Source organism: Ornithorhynchus anatinus, chromosome 7, assembly GCF_004115215.2.
Source record: "Ornithorhynchus anatinus isolate Pmale09 chromosome 7, mOrnAna1.pri.v4, whole genome shotgun sequence".
NCBI lineage: Eukaryota > Metazoa > Chordata > Mammalia > Monotremata > Ornithorhynchidae > Ornithorhynchus > Ornithorhynchus anatinus.
In genome coordinates, this window is record NC_041734.1 from 41247241 (window position 1) to 41265598 (window position 18358).

An 18358-nucleotide genomic window follows, 5' to 3' on the forward strand; every position below is an offset into this window, starting at 1 on the left:
ACCTCACCTGTAAAATGGTGATTAAATCTTCCTCCCTCCTATTGAGAATGTGAGCCCCATGTAAATCAGAGGCTGGGTCCAACCTGATTAACTCATATCTTCCCCAGCACTTAACAGTGCTCGGCGCTTAACAAGTAGCATACATCCACAATTGATCTATTTATAATGTTTATAATGTTTGTCTTCCCCTGAGGAATCTAAGCTCATTGTGGACAAGGAACATGTCTACCAATTCTGTTGTATTGTACTCTCCAAAGCGCTTAGTTCAGTGCTCTGCACAGAGTAAGCACTCCATAAATTCTATTGATCAACTGATTGGATCCAAGGGGAGGAATGGATAGAGCACGGACCTGGGAGTCAGTTGGTCATGGGTTCTAATCCCGGTTCCTCCACGTGTATGCTGTGTAATCTTGGGCGAATCACGTCGCTTCTCTGGGCCTCAGTTACCTCTTTTGGAAAATGAGGATTGAGACTGTGAGCCCCACATGGGACAGGGAAGGTGAGCAACCCGGTTCGCTGATATCCACCCCAGTGCTTAGTGCAGTGTCTGGAACATAGTAAGTGCTTAACAGATACCACAATTAGTATTATTATTACTTCTTTCCCAATGCAGACAGTGGGAGAGCGTGAGGGCACCAGGATGATTGGGGAGGAGGGGACCGCCTTCCCCCTAGGCAGAGCCTGGAGATGTAGAGAAGCAGTATGGCGGAGTGGAGAGAGCACGGGCCTGGGAGTCAGCGGACATTCATTCATTCATTTGTATTTATTGAACGCTTACCGTGTGCGGAGCACTGTACTAAGCGCTTGGAAAATACACTTTGGCAACAGAGACAATCCCTACCCAACAACGGGTTCACAGTCTATGAGTTCTAATCCCAGTTGGGCCACCTGTCTGCTGCGTAACCTGGGGCAAGTCACTTCACTTTTCTGTGCCTCGGTTACCTCCTCTGTAAAAATGGGGATTAAGATGGTGAGCACCATGAGAGACAGGGACTGTGTCCAACCTGATTACTTTGTATCTCCCCCAGTGCTTAGTACAGTGCTTGACACATAGTAAGCGCTTAACAAATACCACAGTTATCATTAGTAGTAGTAGTGTTCACAGCAGTCTCAGTTTGCACTTCCTCTCGTTTCTTTCAGTTCTTTCCCAAGAATGCACCAAGTATAAAGTCAACAGCTGCCAAGATTGCATCCAGTCAGGGCCCGGCTGTGCCTGGTGTAAGAAACCGGTATGATGGACTTTATTTTTCTTTGTGTTTTGGTATTTTTTGAAACTGTGATTCCTTCCTGGGTTCATGACCTCCTTTTCTCTCATTTTTCCTTTCTCAATGTTTCTTTTCCCCCTTTAACCCCATTTGGAGAGCAGTTGCGCATAAAAAGACAGTCTGTGCCTTTTCACCTCCAATCATTCATTCAAGACCCCAGCAACCTAACGATTGCCCTCTGCGGATACTCAGGTTACATTAGCCAAAGGACTGGACACAACTTTGGCCTAGTTCCTTCCACCTAAGACCCGTGGGGGCCACGGACCCACAGACCACTTCCCAAGTATCAAGCGTGATCCCCGCCCGAAAAGCTGACGTTAGCGTGGATGCCTCATGCTCGGATGATTGGGAAATAGTTTCCCCACTAGGGTGGTGGACGTGTGAACCGGACAAGCCTCAGTCCTAAGGATCCAAAGCCAAAGCAGGAAATGGAATAATTGGGAATTTCAGGCACGATCGATGGTTTCAAGTGGAGATCAATGAAAGGAGGATGTTAACAAAGCCATGAAAAAAGTCTTCCGGTGGGCAAATAGCGACTAGGTCCGTTTTGCTCCCCTAATCGAAACTAAAAGAAGTAGCATGCAAAAGCATGAATGATTTTCCCACAGCTAGTCGCATTCTAGAAGACCATTTTCTTGTTCATTTCTAGAGTAGTATAAAGTGCAAAAACTCTAGAGATATAGATCTCAGTGGTGAGGAAATCAAACCCAAATCTAAAGCACGCCCATAGAGCCCTTCCCCTATATAAACGACAGGCTTTGCCCCAAACGGACTTTGTCAGGTCAGGAGAGAAGGATCATTTTTAAGGACAGGAGATAGAGATAATTTTTAAGAAAGGATCCTCTTGGAATCAAGGTCCCCAGGTGGAGAAGGGATGGTCTGTTTTCCCCTCCCTCCCGGCAAACTATGCCCTCTCCCTGCCACCTCCTGCTTCTAGCTCTCTGGTCTGATAGCAAGAGCTGCACGGGGAGGAAAGCAAAAGCTCTGGTGGCTGGAAGCCTTTTGAAAACAGGTTTGAACAGCCCAATCAGGAGAGGGTAGATGACTGCCACTAAAGGTCTATAAATACGTTTCAGTAGGTTGAGAGGGCTAAACGGATTCTCATCGCCTTTTCTTGCACTTCTGAACTCCAAATCCCAACACTGCCTCTACTTCATCCAGCTTTCTTGGCCATAAAAACTGAGCCAAGAGGTGCTCTAAAACATTCAGGCACGCTCTATCGACGGTATTTTTGAGCCCAATCGATGCTCTGGGTGCCAAGCACCATACTAAGCCCTAGGGAGAGTGTAAGAGTGGGGTGATCCCTACCCACTCTGGAACTTACAATCTGTCCTGTAATGTGATCTCTGTATTCCTCTCTTCCCTCCTTGATGTCACACCCCAGAATTTTACCAAAAGAGGAGAGCCAGACTCAATTCGCTGCGACACCAAAGAGCAGCTCATCCTGAGAGGATGTGAGGAAGGTAACATCATGAACCCGAACAGCGTTGCCATTCCCGAGGAGAGAGAGATGCTCAACAATCAGAAGCAACTGACTCCGCAAAAAATGAGGCTCCAGTTGCGACCAGGTAGAGTTGGAAAGAATAACAGGACCTTTCTGCCTTTCAAGCACTTCCTCCAAGGAACGCCAAATTCTTTGCTGGGTGGACTGAGGAATGGGCAGACTGGACACCTCGGCTACCTAGAGAATACCGGGGCATTAGGCCGGTGGGTCACTGGGTTGCTTGTGTTTCTGAGCAGCTTTTAACTTGTTCGGAGAAACAAGATGCTGTTTGGAGCCAGTTGGCAACCAGGAGAGAAGCCTCTTGGACATCCACACTGGAGTTTCCCAGAAATGCTTCTGGAGCCAGTCCAGCCCTCATCGAGGGACCTGCCTGGCCAGAGAGTCAGATGACTAATCGATCAATCAATGGTATTTATTGAGTGCTTATTATGTGCAGACCACTGCCCTAAACTCCTGGGAGAGTACCAAAAGCAACAAACTTCCTGATCCCGCCAGGCCCCTTCCCAAGGAAAAAGCCACATTCCCCCTCGACAGGCCCATGACCTTTAAGCTGGGAAAATCAAGACTGCAATCTATTTTGTGGGGACAAATCTGAAAGCCGTTGAGTACGTCTTTAGGGTTTCCGAGGCCTCCTCCAGCTGCTAAGTGTAAAATTCACGGGTGGTTAGCGTCTGGGGTGAGCACCAGGCACCTGTGAAGACAAACGGACAGACATCAAAGAAGCAAAGTGATTCTTGACTGTATTTTTTCTCAGCCCCGTTTCAGCGGCGCTAATTCTTCAGAGTTGTTTTACAACCCCCTGCTTTATCAATCTGGTATGTCAGAGGGTCCTGTCATTTTCGATTTCACAGCCAAAGGGAAAGTGTTCTACAGGTGTGTTTCCATGTTCTGAACACGCATGTAATGGCAGTAACCCTGGGAGGGGGAAGTGATGCTCCAGGGGAAAACATACAACCTTTAGCAGTTGTGGTGGCGTTGCACAGAGGGAAGAGGGGGAGGTAGGTGAGGTCTTAAGCGCCATTAATGGTGGAGGTTAATATCTAGTTAGAGGTTTCTGGGCTGTGGTGTCTCATGCTTTCGGGTACGGGGAGATGGCTTTCACCTCTCTCGATAATGATGATTATGGCATCTGGAAGCGCTTACTATGTGTCGAGCACTGTTCTAAATGCTGGGGTAGATTCATTCATTCAATCGTACGGACTGAGCCCTTACTCTGTGCAGAGCACTGTACTAAGTGCTTGGGAAAGTACAATACAACAATAAACGGTGACAGTCCCTGCCCAGTACGAGCTGAATCAGGCTGGAAGCAGTCCCCGTACCACAGCGAGGGCTCACGGTCTGTGTCAGTGCTTAGAGCTCCTTGTGGACAGGGAACATGTCTACCAAACTCTGTTTTAGTGTACTCTCCAAGCACTTAATACAGTGGGCAGAGAATATTGTATTCTCCCAAGTGGTACGCACAGTAAGCACTAAATAAATAATGGCAATAATAATAAGTAATGACTATCAATAATAATAATGGAATTTGGTAAGCACTTATTATATGCCAGGCATTGTACTAAGCGCTGGGATAAATACAAGGTAATCAGGTTTTACAGATGAGGTAACTGAGGTATAGAAAAGTTAAGTGACTTGCCCAGAGTCACAACTGATACGTGGAAGAGCCAGGATTAGAACCCACGACCCCTGACTCCCAAGCCCGGGCTGTTTCCACTGAGTCACGCTGCTTCTCTAGCTGCTTCTGATGAATTGATTGGTTGTCCTGAAGGAGAGGGGATTTCAAGATGGGGACAGGGAGGCTGATAGCAGAAACCCGAAGGTGCCTTGGAGATGGATGGGAAAAGAAAGGGTTTTTAAGCAACTGAGAGGATGGTCCTCAAAGAGATCAGATCTTTTAAGGCCCTCTTGCAGTGGTTGGATTCTTTCTGAATTTCTAGAGCTCATCGGATGATCCCTTGGGAACTGAACATCCTTTTAACTGGGTGAAAGGAGGGTTCCTAGGGTGGGAGAGACCTCAAGATATAACTAGTTCTCTACTGAATAGAAATAATTATAATAATACTAACAATAGTTATAGTATTTGTTAAGTGCTTACTGTGTGCCAGACACTGTACTAAGCTCTGGAGGAGATTGAGATACTCAGGTTGGGCACAGTCCTTGTCCCACACGGGGCTCACAGAGTAAGTAGGAGGGAGAACAGGTATTAAATCTCCATTTTGAAGATAGCTGAACTGAGGCACTGAGAAGCGAAGTGACTTGCCCAAGATCACACAGCGGACAAACGGCAGAGCCAGGATCAGAACGCAGGCTCTCTCACTCCCAAGCCTCGGCTATTTCCACTAGGCCATGCTGCTTTCTGGTAGAACACAAGACTGACAATCGATCCATCAATAAATGATATTTATTGAGTGCTTATAGTAAGCACTTGGGAGATCCAACACAACAAGGTTGGTAGACGGGTTTCCTGCTCTCAAGGAGCCACAACAAAACAAATGGCAGGTCTAATGATTCATAACCACGTTGCTATAACACAGTACCTGCTCCTGTGGAATTGTTTATAACTCAGGGGCAACCAAAGGTCTGGAAAGAGAGTTGGAATCTTCCGAGTTGTCGTCAGAAGATGGAGAAGCCGGATGGGCCGACATTGCTAGCTTAGAAGGGGCGGTGACAGTTTTATCAAGGACCACTGACTTGTTATCGATTTCTAAGTTGCTCACTAAACTTTATATGCTCATCACTCTAATTTCTCCCCCCAACCTCCATCACCCCATTTCTTTTTTTCCCTTCTGACGGCAGGTCAGGCAGCTGCATTCAATGTCACATTTAAAAGGGCCAAAGGTTATCCAATAGATCTGTACTATCTGATGGACCTTTCCTACTCCATGTCTGATGATCTGCAAAACGTGAAGCGGCTCGGAGCTGATCTGCTGAAAGCCTTGAAGGAAATCACCGAGTCGGGTCAGATCGGTAGGTGGGGTTCCTGTGGCGAAATGGAATCTTTTTCTTTTCTCGAGTGCCGGGCTTACTGCTAAATGAGTAGGTGGGTCCTCTCTCCCTTCTCTCCTCCTCCCTCTTTTCCAGTGGATGTGAAAGAGTGATTGTCACAAGAGTGTCACAAGAGTGATTGTTCTCCCACGGGTGATAAAGGCCAACCTAAGCGTTAGACCCCGGATTCAGCCTGAAGCAACCGTATTGTCACTTGGATTGCCTTTCAGGCTATATTTGTGAATTTTGACCGTGCCCATTGTGTAGTTTGGCACTGTTCTAAGTACTGGGGCAGACAAGCTAATCAGGTTGGATGCAGCCTCTGTCCCGCATGGGGCTCACACCCTTAATCCCCATTTTATTACAGCAGAGGGAACTGAGGCACAGAAAAATGAAGTGACTTGCCCAAGGTCACACAGTGCCCAATATGCTTGGCACAGCATGCACTTTGTGCTATAGGGTTTAGAGGGTGTAGAAAGCCAAATCTCTGCCCAGAAAATGCTTACCATCTATAAAGGTGCACTGGGTTAAACTCTTCACTTATATGCATTGATGAATCTGATCTTCTTTAAAAATAACCCAAAATGTCATTTTCAAATATAAAACAAAGAGAGTATGCAAAATCAAGCATCCGCTATTTCTGTGCCATGCAGTTTTTATTTGGTAGTAAGCCCTAAAATTGTAGTTGCCTTTAAAAGTCTAGCACCATCGCAAATATGAAAGAAATAGAGATGTAAACAAATTCCTTTTTTAAAAAAGCATAAAGAATACATCTGACATTGTCAATCACTCACGCATCATGAAAAGAGAAGCTGGGAAATGCCAGTAAAAAGCCCAGCTTGTTGCTTTATGGAAATCGAAAGTTCCTTCTCTTTAGTAACTGTGAAAAACAAAAGCAAGCCGGCAGTATAGTGCTCTCTGCATGGTAGGTGCTCAGTAAGTACTGCCGCTTTTCGAAAAAGCCGTAGGCTCCGACTGAAAATCACTCTTTTCTGGCCTATCTGTCAGTAAACAGCCCCTGCTTTTGTCCATTTCATAGACTGACTGACCTGGAAGGGACTTTGAAAGATCATCCGGGCAAGGCCGACCCCATTACCTTGAATCTACCCCAGCGCTTAGTGCCTGGCACATAGTAAGGGCTTAAAAAAAAAACCTACCATTATGAGATACAAGTCCCCGTCACATCCAGGTGACTTTGTAACTAATCAAAGGCAGAAGATTGTCAATCCTGTTTTTAAAGAGCTTCAGGGATGGAGACTCCAGAATTCCCCTCAATACCCTGTTTCAATATTTGATAGCTTTTAGTGTAAAGCAATTCTTCCCTATTTCTAACTAAACTCTTCTCCCCCAAGGTAGGAATACTTCCTCTCTTCATTCCTCTGTGAAAATGGAGAACTGATCCCTTTCTTAATCGCATTCTTGGTGTATTCAAAGGTCATTATGAAGTCACCTCTTAGCTACCTCTTGTCCAGGCTACACTACATCTAGTCAGTTGCCCTGGAACGTGTTTTTTTTTTCCATTAAACAGTTGGGAAAGAACGATGTTAGGGAATTATGAAATACTTTTTACAACAACCTGTTCCTACCTGGATTGAACACAATGTGTTGTCAGAAAAGAGTTTTGGGCATGGACAGTTCCATAAAACAGATCTTCCGTAGTGTGAAGTTTAGTGGAGAATTTCTCCTTTGCTTTCTTGGAAAACTGGTTATATAGTTGCCCTTTGCATTTGAAGATGCCACTTTTTACGATGAAGTCTGTGTGTGGGTCGGAGGGTGTCCGGAAAGGCCGACGTGGGGTTGACATCCTGCATACAGAGTGATTATTCTTTGTTGTGTTGGTGAGTCTTTGTGGTAAATAATTCTAACTCATTTAACCTTTCCACATGACAATTATTTTCCATTCCATTTTAGACCAGCGGGTGGTAAGCGTGTGGAATTTATAACCATAGGAATTGTGTAGGCAGAAATTATCTATCAGGTTCAAGAGGTTTTGGTCAAATTCACGAACCGATTTCTGTAAGCCCGGGGGGCAGGGAAATGTCGCTCTTTATTTGCTGTACTGTACTTTCCAAGGGCTTAGAACAGTGCTCTGCACGAAATAAGTGCTCAATAAATACGATTGAATGAACGGATGAATAAAGGGATGTTCAGTAGTCCATTCCGAAACATCAGAATGGATATCTAGGAGGGCAACCGTCATATAGTTCCCCACAAGCATCTTGTTGCCAACATACTAGAATTAATGGACCCAGGGACTAACTCGATAATGGCATTTCTTACGTTCTTTGATTATTTTGGTTGCTCTTTTCTCGCCCCTTTACAGTGACTCCGTACCCTTTCAAAAACGTGGCAACAAAAATTCATTCATTTGTTCATTCGTATTTACAAAGTGCTTAGTGTGTGCAGAGCACTGTACTAAGGACTTGGGAAAGTCCAATACAACAGTAAGTGGCAATGCCTGCTCACAGTCTAGAGAAGGGGAGACAGACATCAGCATGAATAAATTGACATCTACACAAATAAAATTACAGATATATACATGTGCTGCTGGGGCCGTGAGGAGAGGGAAGAGCAAGTCAGAGAGACACAGAAGAAGGATTTGAGGAGGGAGGGCGTTCCAGACCAGCAGCAGGATGAGGGCCAGAGGTTAGCAGCAAGACAGGAGAAATCGAGACGCAGTGAGAAGGTTAGAACCAGAGGAGCAAAGGATGCAGGCTGGGTTGTACACGAGAAGCGAGATGAGGTAAGAGAGGGCGGGTCATGTAGTGCTTTTAAGTCAATGGTGAGATGTTTTCGTTTGATACGGAGGTGGTTAGGCAACCACTGGAGATTTTTTTGGGTGGGGGGGATGAGCGGTGACATGTTCTGAACACTTCTGTCGAAAAATGAATCAGAATCCTAAAGTCAGTAGCTCACCAATTTCCATTTCTTTTATTCTAACTCAGAAATATTTCACTATCACAGGCTATTGTTTCTTCTCAGTAGTTTTAAAATACCCTAGTTAGGTAATGCAAGATTTCTGCCTCTCCAGGAAAAGCTAGCTTTTCACAAATGATCTCAAAGTTTGGATAATTTAGACATTTATCTGTGTTGAGGCAGGGAACTGAATCATATTTATTACCTCTTGGGGTCATTTCCTACTTGGTTGACTTGGGGTCAACCAATGACACTTATTGAGCGTTTACGGCAAGCAGAAACCTCTCCCAAGCACTTGGAAGAGTAGAAAGAAAACTGCCACACTGCATAGTTCTTAGATCGAAACTCCGATGTCTTTCAGAAGTTTACTTCAGCCCTTTTGGAAATATTTCTATATGCAAGAAAATGAGGAAAGTCACAGTCTAAGAAAAGGATAATATCTGCGCTCTTAAAGAGGTCCCAGAAAAATAATATCCGTATCGCTGGGCATCTGCTAGGACCCTAACCTTTTGGGTGATCCCCAGATCTTGCCAGGCAATGATACGTATTTTGGATTGGATGGTGCAGTGGTTAGGGCATGGGCCCGGGAGTGGCAAAGTCATGGGTTCTAATCCTGACTCCACCACTTGTCTGCTACATGACTGTGGGTGAGTCACTTCACTTTTCTGTGACTCAGTTACCTCATCTGTAAATGGGGATTGAGACTGTGAGTCCCACGGGGGACAAGAACTGTATCCAACCCTATTTAGTTGTATCCATCCCAGCTCTTAGTACTGTGCCTGGCACACAATAAGCACTTAGCGAATACTCCAGTTATTATTCCTTTGCATTTAGATCTGTCCCCTTCGGGCACTTGATTTATCCCACCCTCAGCCCCACAGCACCTTGTGTGTGAGCCCCGAGTGGGACAACCTGTTTAGCTTCTATCTACCCCAACGCTTAGAACAGTACTTGGCACATAGTAAGCGCTTAATAAATACAATGATTATTATTATTATTATCCATATTCAAAGAATTTTATTGGTTCGGTAGTTAACCATGGAACAAATGGGCCATCCCGCTTCTGCCACCCTCTATCGATAATAATAGTGATAATAATTATGGTATTTAAGCGCTTACTATGTGCCAAGCACTGTTCTAAGTGTTGGGGTAAATACAAGGTAATCAGATTGTCCCACGTGGGGTTCACAGTCTCAATCCCCATTTTACAGATGAGGTCACTGAGGCACAGAGAAGTTAAGTGACTTGCCCAAGGTCACAGAGCAGCCAAGTGGCAAAACCGGGATTAGAACTCACGACCTCTGACTCCCAAGTCCGTGCTCTTGCCATTAGGTCATGCTGCTCCTATTAGCTCCTTAGGGGCACCTACAAAGCCCGCATTTGACTTCCCCACATTTTGTTCCTTCTCCATCAGGGTTTGGCGCCTTTGTGGATAAGACCGTGCTCCCCTTTGTCAATACCCACCCGGAGAAACTGAAGAATCCATGTCCAAACAAGGAAAGCAAGTGCCAGCCTCCTTTTGCCTTTAAGCACGTCCTGAAACTCACCGGTAATTCAGAGCAGTTTAAAAATGAGGTCGAGAAAGAGTTCATATCCGGAAACCTGGATGCCCCCGAGGGTGGACTCGATGCGATGATGCAGGTTGCAGTGTGTGCGGTAAGACAGTTTTCTGTTGGGAGGCAGCATGGCCTAGTGGATAGAACACGGGCCCGGGAGTCAGAAGGACCTGGGTTCTAGTCCCGCTCCGCCACTGATCTGCTGTGTGACCTTGAACAAGTCACTTCCCCCCTCCCAGCCCCACAGCACTTCTGTATATATCTGTAATTTATTTGTATTGATGTCTGTCTCCCCTACTCTAGACTGTCAGCTCGTGGTGGGCAGGGAATGGATTCGTTTAGTGTTATATTGTACTCTCCCAAGCATTTAGTACTGTGCACACGGTGAGCGCTTAATCAATATGTCTGAATGAATGAATGTCACTTCTCTGTGCCTCAGTGACCTCATCTAAAATAGTAATTAAGACCTTAAGCCCCTGTGGGACAGGGATTGTGTCCAACCCAATTTGCTTGTATCCACCTCAGGGCTTAATGCAATGCCTGGCACATAGTAAGTACTTAACAAATACCATCATTATTATTAATCTTATTATTATTTCAGTTCTGCAGGAAGCACACAAACTCCGACAGGGCTTCTGAGCCGGTGGCACGGTAGCTTTGCCTCTGGGATGCTCGGCTTCTCCTTAAGGATCCCTACTATGCTCATTAACAATAGAAAAATGAATCCTCGGGCCCTTAGGCCCCAGGATGCCGGCTGAAGAAATAAGTGAAGGGTGAGAAGGAAGAGGAAGGAATTGCGAAGAAAATTGGGGAAATTTCGGCTTTGGGGACAAAACTGACAGATACACTAAGCTTGAGCGTCTCCCTTTCTCTCCATCGCTTCCTTCCAGGGCAGAGGAAACAGGCATATGGAACATGCTCTGGGATGAAACATATGAAACAGGCTCTGGGATCCATGGCAGATGTTTGGGAGGCAAAGAGAAAATAATCTCTCTCTCCGTCTCACTCATACACACACCCCCCCACCTCCACAAACTCATGCAAGGGGTGTGAATCTATTTGTGGCCACAGTGTATATATATATATGTATCTACACTGTGGCCACAAAAAGATCACACCCCTTTTGAGTGTGTACACACACACACACATATATATATATATATATATATATATATATATATATATGGGTCCCTGGGCCTGAATCTCCATGAAGAAGGGATGTGGGCAGAGGAAGGTTAGCAGAGCCAGCACTTCATTATGGTGATAAAGTCACTTGCGTAGTGGCAACTGGTAACTTCCTCGGTGTTAACCCATTTAGGGTGTACCCAAGCTTTGACCCCTGGCAGTGAATTTAGAGCACCAGCTCAAGAGGGTGAATAAAGCCTACAGGTTCTGAACTTTACAGGTCTACGCATATCCCACAGTCATCATTAAATGATTTTGCGAACCGGATAATAATAGTAGTTATATTTGGTAAGCGCTTACTGTGTACCAGGCACTGCATTAAGTGCTGGGGTGGATAGAAGCTAATTGGGCCAGACCCAGTTCCTGTCCCATGTGGGGCTCGCTGTCTCGATCCCCCTTTCACAGATGAGGTAACCGAGGCACAGAGAAGTGAAGTGACTTGCCCAACATCACACAGCAGACAAGCGACGGAGCCGGGATCCAGGATTAGAACCCCTGACCTCCTGACTTCCAGTCCCATGTTCTCTCCACTTCGCCATGGCTGCTTCTCTAGTTCCCAGAATAACCAGGAGATGATTGTTCTCTTAGACAGCTACCACTCTGGTCTCCGCCTGCTTAGTAAATGTTCTCTGGGTTAGGGGGGTGGAGGGAAGTGGTAAAACCACAAATTTAGTCTTGACTGGCTGGTTAATGTCGTTTCAGAATGAAATTGGCTGGCGCAACGTCACCCGTTTGCTGGTGTACACCACAGATGACGGCTTCCACTTTGCCGGAGATGGGAAACTCGGAGCCATCCTGACCCCCAACGATGGTCAGTGCCATCTGGAGAACAACCTCTACAAAAGCAGCAATGAATTTGTAAGTATCCCAGCCTGCAAGATTCTTGGCAGCGGTTACCTCTCATTCTATAAAAACCAGACACCTCTTTGGGGCCCATGAAAGAAAGTTTAGATTCCCCCTTGCAACATATTTCAGGTACTCAACAAAAACCTCTCTAGGAGGAAAATGTAGGGGAACCACTATCTTTTTTTTTTTTTAATTCTAAACCAAAGAGCCTCTATGGGAGAAGTGCTGTTCATCATTTAGCTACCAAGAGGCAAGGAAAGGCGTTTGGTGAGTGACGGTAGAGTCTGCCAGTTGATTTTGACTGTGAGTCCAGTTCTCCCATATCCCCAAGTGACTGACTACCTAGTACTCTAGCAAATTCGCTGCCTAGGGACCCACTTTCATTATTTTGGGACTCTGCAGTCCTCCTCTTTTCTTTTTTTCATGGTAGTTGTTAAGCGCTTACAATGTGTCAAGCACTGTTCTGAGTGCTGGGGTAGATACAAGGTACGCGGGTTGGTCATAGTCCCTGTCCCTCCTGGGGCTCACTGTCTAAGTAGGTGGGAAATCAAGTATTGAATACCCATTTTTCCCATGAAGAAATTGAGGCACAGAGAAGTTCAGTGACTCTCCCGAGAACACATAGCAGGCAAAGGGAAACAGCATGGCCTGGTGGATAGATCACGGCCCTGGGAATCAGGTGATCCTGGGTTCTAATCCTGCCTCTGCCACTTGTCTGCTGTGTGACCTTGGGAAAGTCACTTAACTTCTCTGGGTCCCAGTTACATCATCACTTAGAGATTAAGACTGTGAGTCGCATGTTAGATATGGACCAAATACAATCTTTATCTTCCCCAAAGTTTAGTACAGTGCCTAGAACACAGTAAGCACTTACCAAATACCATAAAAAAAAGTGGCAGAGACAAAATTAGAATCCAGGCCCATGCTCTTTCTACTAGGCCATAGTGCTCCTCCTCTTGGCATTAATTCTCCTTTCTACTTCCTAGCCCATAAGTAGGGCTAAGGCGCATGAACAAGAGGCCAGAATATGGTGAAAGGGGAGATAGAAAGCATAGTGTTGGACTCTTCTTTCAAATGTCCACAACACCATTCTAAACCACAGGGTGACAATTACTATAATAATAAGAATAATAATAATAATCATAACAGTGGTATTTGTTAAGCTCCAGACAAACAGCGTGGCCTAGTGGAAAGAGCATAAGCCTGGGAGTCAGAGGACCTGGGTTCTAATCCCCGCTCCACCACATGTCAGCTGTAATAATAATAACGACTGTGTTATTTGTAAAGTGCTTACTATGTGCTAGGCACAGTCTTAAGCACTGGGGTAGATAGAAGGTTAATTGGGTTGAATTCAGTCCCTGTCCCACCTGGGGCTCACAATCTTAATCCCCATTTTACAGATGAGGTACCTGAGGCCCAGAGAAGTAAAATGACTTGCCCAAGGTCACATGGCAGATACGTGGCAGAGCCGGGATTAGAACCCAGGTCCTTTTGACTCCAAGGCCCATGTTCTAACCACTAAAAGCCATGCCGCTGGGTGACTTTGGGTAAGTCACTAAACCTCTCTGGGCCTCAGTTACCCTATCTGTACAATAGGGACAAACTTCTACTTCTTCCCACTTAGACTATGAGTCCAAGGACTGTGTCCAACCTGATTATCTTGTATCTACTCCAGCACTAAGAACTGTGCGAGGCATAAAATAAGTGCTTTACAAGTATCATCATCATCATCATCATCACCAACAGACACCATATCCCCCTTCAGCTGGCTCTGCTCCAAGACTTTTTGTTTGGACAGAGGTGTTTTTATCTGGTTTCCAGGCAGGTCGCTGCAGAGTTTTTCCAGCGTTTTCTTATTCAGAGCCATCAGTCTGGGTAAAAACAGAACTTGAAAGGAAGAAGTGGAGCAACTTCCAACTAGACACCCCTTGTGTAAATAGTTCATTGCATTGTCTATTTAGTTCATCTCTAGGGAAGCCTCAGTTCAAACAGACTAATTACTACCGAACCAAGGCTCTTTTTGAGTTTCTGCTCTTCCTTTCCTGGGCACCCCGGGCCAAAATCACAGGAACTGCTAGCTTACCCCGGTGAAATTTCTGAAGGTATCCGCATCATCACCCTATTTGGGGTTTGGGGTTTAATTGCGGTCATCCGGGAGCAGGCCGGGGCCGAGTCTAAAACCAAAAGCTGATTGATTATGGCTCTTTCCGTTTGTACAGGACTATCCATCGGTTGGCCAACTGGCACAGAAGCTGGCGGAAAATAATATCCAGCCTATTTTTGCTGTTACCAAAAAAATGGTTAAAATATATGAGGTAAGTAGAGTTTGAACACTTATTCAGTTGTATTTACTGAGCGCTTACTGACATAAATTGCATCCCACTTTTCACAACTCAGTTGAACAAAGATTGAAGGCCTGCGGGGCTCTTTTCTTCAAACCCTAGGTTCAGATAGCAACATATGCTGCTTAACCAGCCTATATGCGTTCCTCGGGGCTGTAACCCTAAACTAGATGGGTGAAGCTTCAAAGAATATGTAAATTCAGTCCCACCTATGAATCAATCAATCAGTCATATTTATTGAACGCTTACTATGTGTAGTGTGTTGTACTTAGCTCTTGGGAGAGTACAATATAGCAGAGTTGGTAGTCACATTACCCACCCGCAAGGAATTTACAGTCTAGAGAAGGGGGACAGACATTAATAAGAATAAATAAATTATGGATAAGTACATAAGTGCTGTGGGGCTGAGGAAGGGGTGAAAAAGGGCGCAAATCCAGGGATAAGGGTGTTAAAGAAGGGAGGGGGAGAAGAGGAAATGAAGGCTCAATCAGGGAAGGCCTCTTGGAGAAGCTGTGTCTTCAGTAAGGTTTTGAGGCAGGGGACCAGAAATGCAAGTTAATTTTGATTCTCTGACAGTTTGTTTTCTCACGAATGGAAGCTAAATAGAACAATACAGCCTACTGTGGAACCTCATTATATCAAGAAGAAGAAAAATAGGCACCGGTGTATCACATGGCCATAAGATTTTCAGTCAATTTAATGAGTGCTTACTGTGTGCAGAGCACTGTACTAAGCTCTTGGGAGAGTACAGTGCAACAGAGTTGATTTCCTGCCCACAAGGACCTCACAGTTTAGAAGGAGGAGGCCGAAATTAATATGAATAAATTAGGGATATGTACATAAGTGCTGAAGGTGGCGGTGGCCTACCACCGCCTCTCACTTTGGAACCCACCATCAACCTGCCAACGAACGGACCTGTGATGTTGGTGGGATGGGGGAGCCCCCACTCCCACTGACTTCCCGTTGCTCCAGTGAAGGATAGTAATAAAAATACCTGCGGTATTGTTAAGCACTTACTATGTGTCAGGCACTGTACTAAGCGCTGGGGTGGATACAAGCAAATAGGGTTGGACACGGTACCTGTCCCACATGAAGTTCACAATCTCGATACTCATTTTACAGTTGAGGCAACTGAGGCACAGAGAAGTGAAGTGACTTGCCCCAGGCCACACAGCAGACAAGTGGTGGAAGCAGACAAGTGGTGGAGCTGGGATTAGAACCCATGACCTTCTGACTCCTAGGCCCGGGCTCTATCCACTGGGCCATGCTGCTTCCCTCCGCTGCCTCGGGTGGTCTCGGGCAGGGCAACACGCTCCTCCTCATGGTTTCGCGAGAGATGCTGGTCATCCCCTCCAGACTGCAAGTTCACTGTGGCCAGGGGACCTGTCTACCAACTCTACTGTAGTGTAATAATAATGAGAAATGTCGTATTTATTAAGTGCTTACAACGTGCCAGGCACAGTACTAAGTGCTGGGGTAGATACAAGATAATCAAGTTGGACACAGTCCAGTTGGACACAGTCCTTGTCCCACGTGAGGCTCACAGTCTTAATCCTCATTTTACAGAGGAGGAAACTGAGGCCCAGAGAAGTGAAGTGACTTGCTCAAGGTCACACAGCAGACGAGTGGCGGAATCATGATTAGAACCCAGGTTCTATGACTCTCAGGCCCAGGCTCTTCCCACTAGGCCATGCCGCTTCCCCAAATTACTCTCCCAAGATCTTAGTGCAGGACTTTGCACAGAGTAAGCACTCTATAAAAACGACTGACTGACCGAATACTCCCCTTCCCCCACCTCTCACCAACAGGAACAACATCTTTATAATAAATGTGCATAATTTGGGGAACTTAACTTTTATTGTATAGTTTTTTTTACTAAACTATCATGTCCTGGGAATATCACTGTAGTTTGGATCGCTAGTGAATGGATAGTAATATACAACAGCTCCACTCATCTGTAAGAACTTAAATTTAATTTTGCCCGTGGACGTTTTATTCCTGGCCTTCTGACAAGGGCATCAACCCCAACATGAAAAAGCAAATTATCCGGCATGAATTTTGATGTTTCCCTTTGCTATTCTTTTGAATATTTATCCTGAGAATGGTTGATGCTCATGGGGACTGGATTTTCTTCAGAGACTGTGGAGTCCAAATAACACCGTAACTAGCTCTAAATGGCAGAACCGATTCCAGTATTGAGAAGTGAATAACTTGTTGCTTTGACGGGTATTGAGTCTTTCTGGTTACTGAGGTTCTACTGAGAGTGCTAAAAGAGGTACAAAAATTTGTTAAATTGCCTCTAATGGCTTGCGAGAGTTAATACTCTTTCCCCAGACAACTTCCTTCTCCACAATCAGATCAGGCCCTGTTCAGAGTAAATGAAACAATAGTAATAAAAAAAAACCTTTCTCTGGTAGCCAAAAGAGAGCAAAGTTTTAAGGTTTTATTAAGTTAGTGGATGGCATATCACCACCATTATCAAAATCTTCCTCAAAAGAATTAAAAACAGGCAATCTAGAGTAAAAATTTCCTTTTTTTCTGTATTGTTTAGACTTGATTCATTACATCCCCACAGTGCCCTCTACTGCCTAGCAGCCGTGCTATGACGGGAAGCGTGAAAATTGCGAGCATTTCAAAATGAAAACAAGTAAATGTGCCCCATATTTTTAGTGGAGCTTTCTAGGAGAGCAGTTTTAAGACTACGATCTAACTTAGTCTGCCTTACTTACGAAAGGCAATCCCCGATTAAGCCTTCTTTTCCCCGGCTCCCTCTCCCTTTCACGTCGTCTGTTCACTTGAATCTGCAGCCTTATCTTATATTTGCCCCACCCTCACCCCCTTAGCACTTTTGTACATATCTTCAAATTATAAATTATTCCTAGTAATGTCTGTCCCCCCTCTAGATGGTAAACTCACTGTGGGAAGGGAATGTGTCTGCCAATTCTGAGGTAGTGTACTCTCCCAAGTGCTCAGTACAGAGTTCTGCACAAAGCAAATGTTCAAGAAATACCACCGATGATATAAAAACCTTAAATCGGGGGTGCCAAGTTCTTCAATAAACAACTCGCTCTTCCCCAAAGTCTCCAAGGGAAGCTGGTATTGGATTTATTCATGTGAAAAAGGAAGAAGCTGAGGCCCAGAGAGGCCTACGTAGTCTAACCTATCGAGCAAATGAACTTTCCACCAATGATATTTATTGAGCACTTCTTGTGGGCAGAGCACTGTATGAAGTACTTGGGAAAAATACAATGCAATAGACTTGTTAGACACCATCCCTGCCCACAGAAAGCTTACATAGTAGATTTCCCAAGCAATGAAATCTAGTTAAGGAGCCTAGCAACATTTCTACTATGAGAAGGACGACGGCCTAGTGGAAAGAACTTGGGCCTAAGAGTCAGAAGACCTCGGTTCTAATCCTGGCTCTGCCAATCGCTTGCTGTGTGACCCTGTACTAGTCACTTAAAAAAGCAGCGTGGCTCAGTGGGAAGAGCACGGGCTTTGGAGTCAGAGGTCATGGGTTCGAATCCCGGTTCGGCCACTTGTCAGCTGTGTGACTTTGGGCAAGTCACTTAACTTCTCGGTGCCTCAGTGACCTCATCTGTAAAATGGGGATTAAGACTGTGAGCCCCACGTGGGACAACCTGATTCCCCTATGTCTACCCCAGCGCTTAGAACAGTGCTCGGCACATAGTAAGCGCTTAACAAATACCAACATTATTATTACTCTGTGCCTCAATTCTCCTGTTCTCCCTCCTACTG

At 45.3% G+C, this 18358-nt stretch overlaps 1 protein-coding gene across 2 annotated transcripts in view; it reads left to right on the plus strand.

The window, feature by feature from the left end:
- Positions 1-18358, plus strand: part of ITGB2 (integrin subunit beta 2) — a 69284-nt gene that overhangs the window by 33425 nt on the left and 17501 nt on the right. For both annotated transcript variants that reach the window (XM_029069108.2, XM_029069109.2), the window contains exons 3-8: positions 1141-1229; positions 2650-2833; positions 5566-5736; positions 10085-10326; positions 12114-12269; positions 14477-14572. In XM_029069108.2, coding sequence (XP_028924941.1) covers positions 1141-1229; positions 2650-2833; positions 5566-5736; positions 10085-10326; positions 12114-12269; positions 14477-14572 — 938 coding nt within the window. The remainder of the gene's footprint in view (positions 1-1140; positions 1230-2649; positions 2834-5565; positions 5737-10084; positions 10327-12113; positions 12270-14476; positions 14573-18358) is intronic.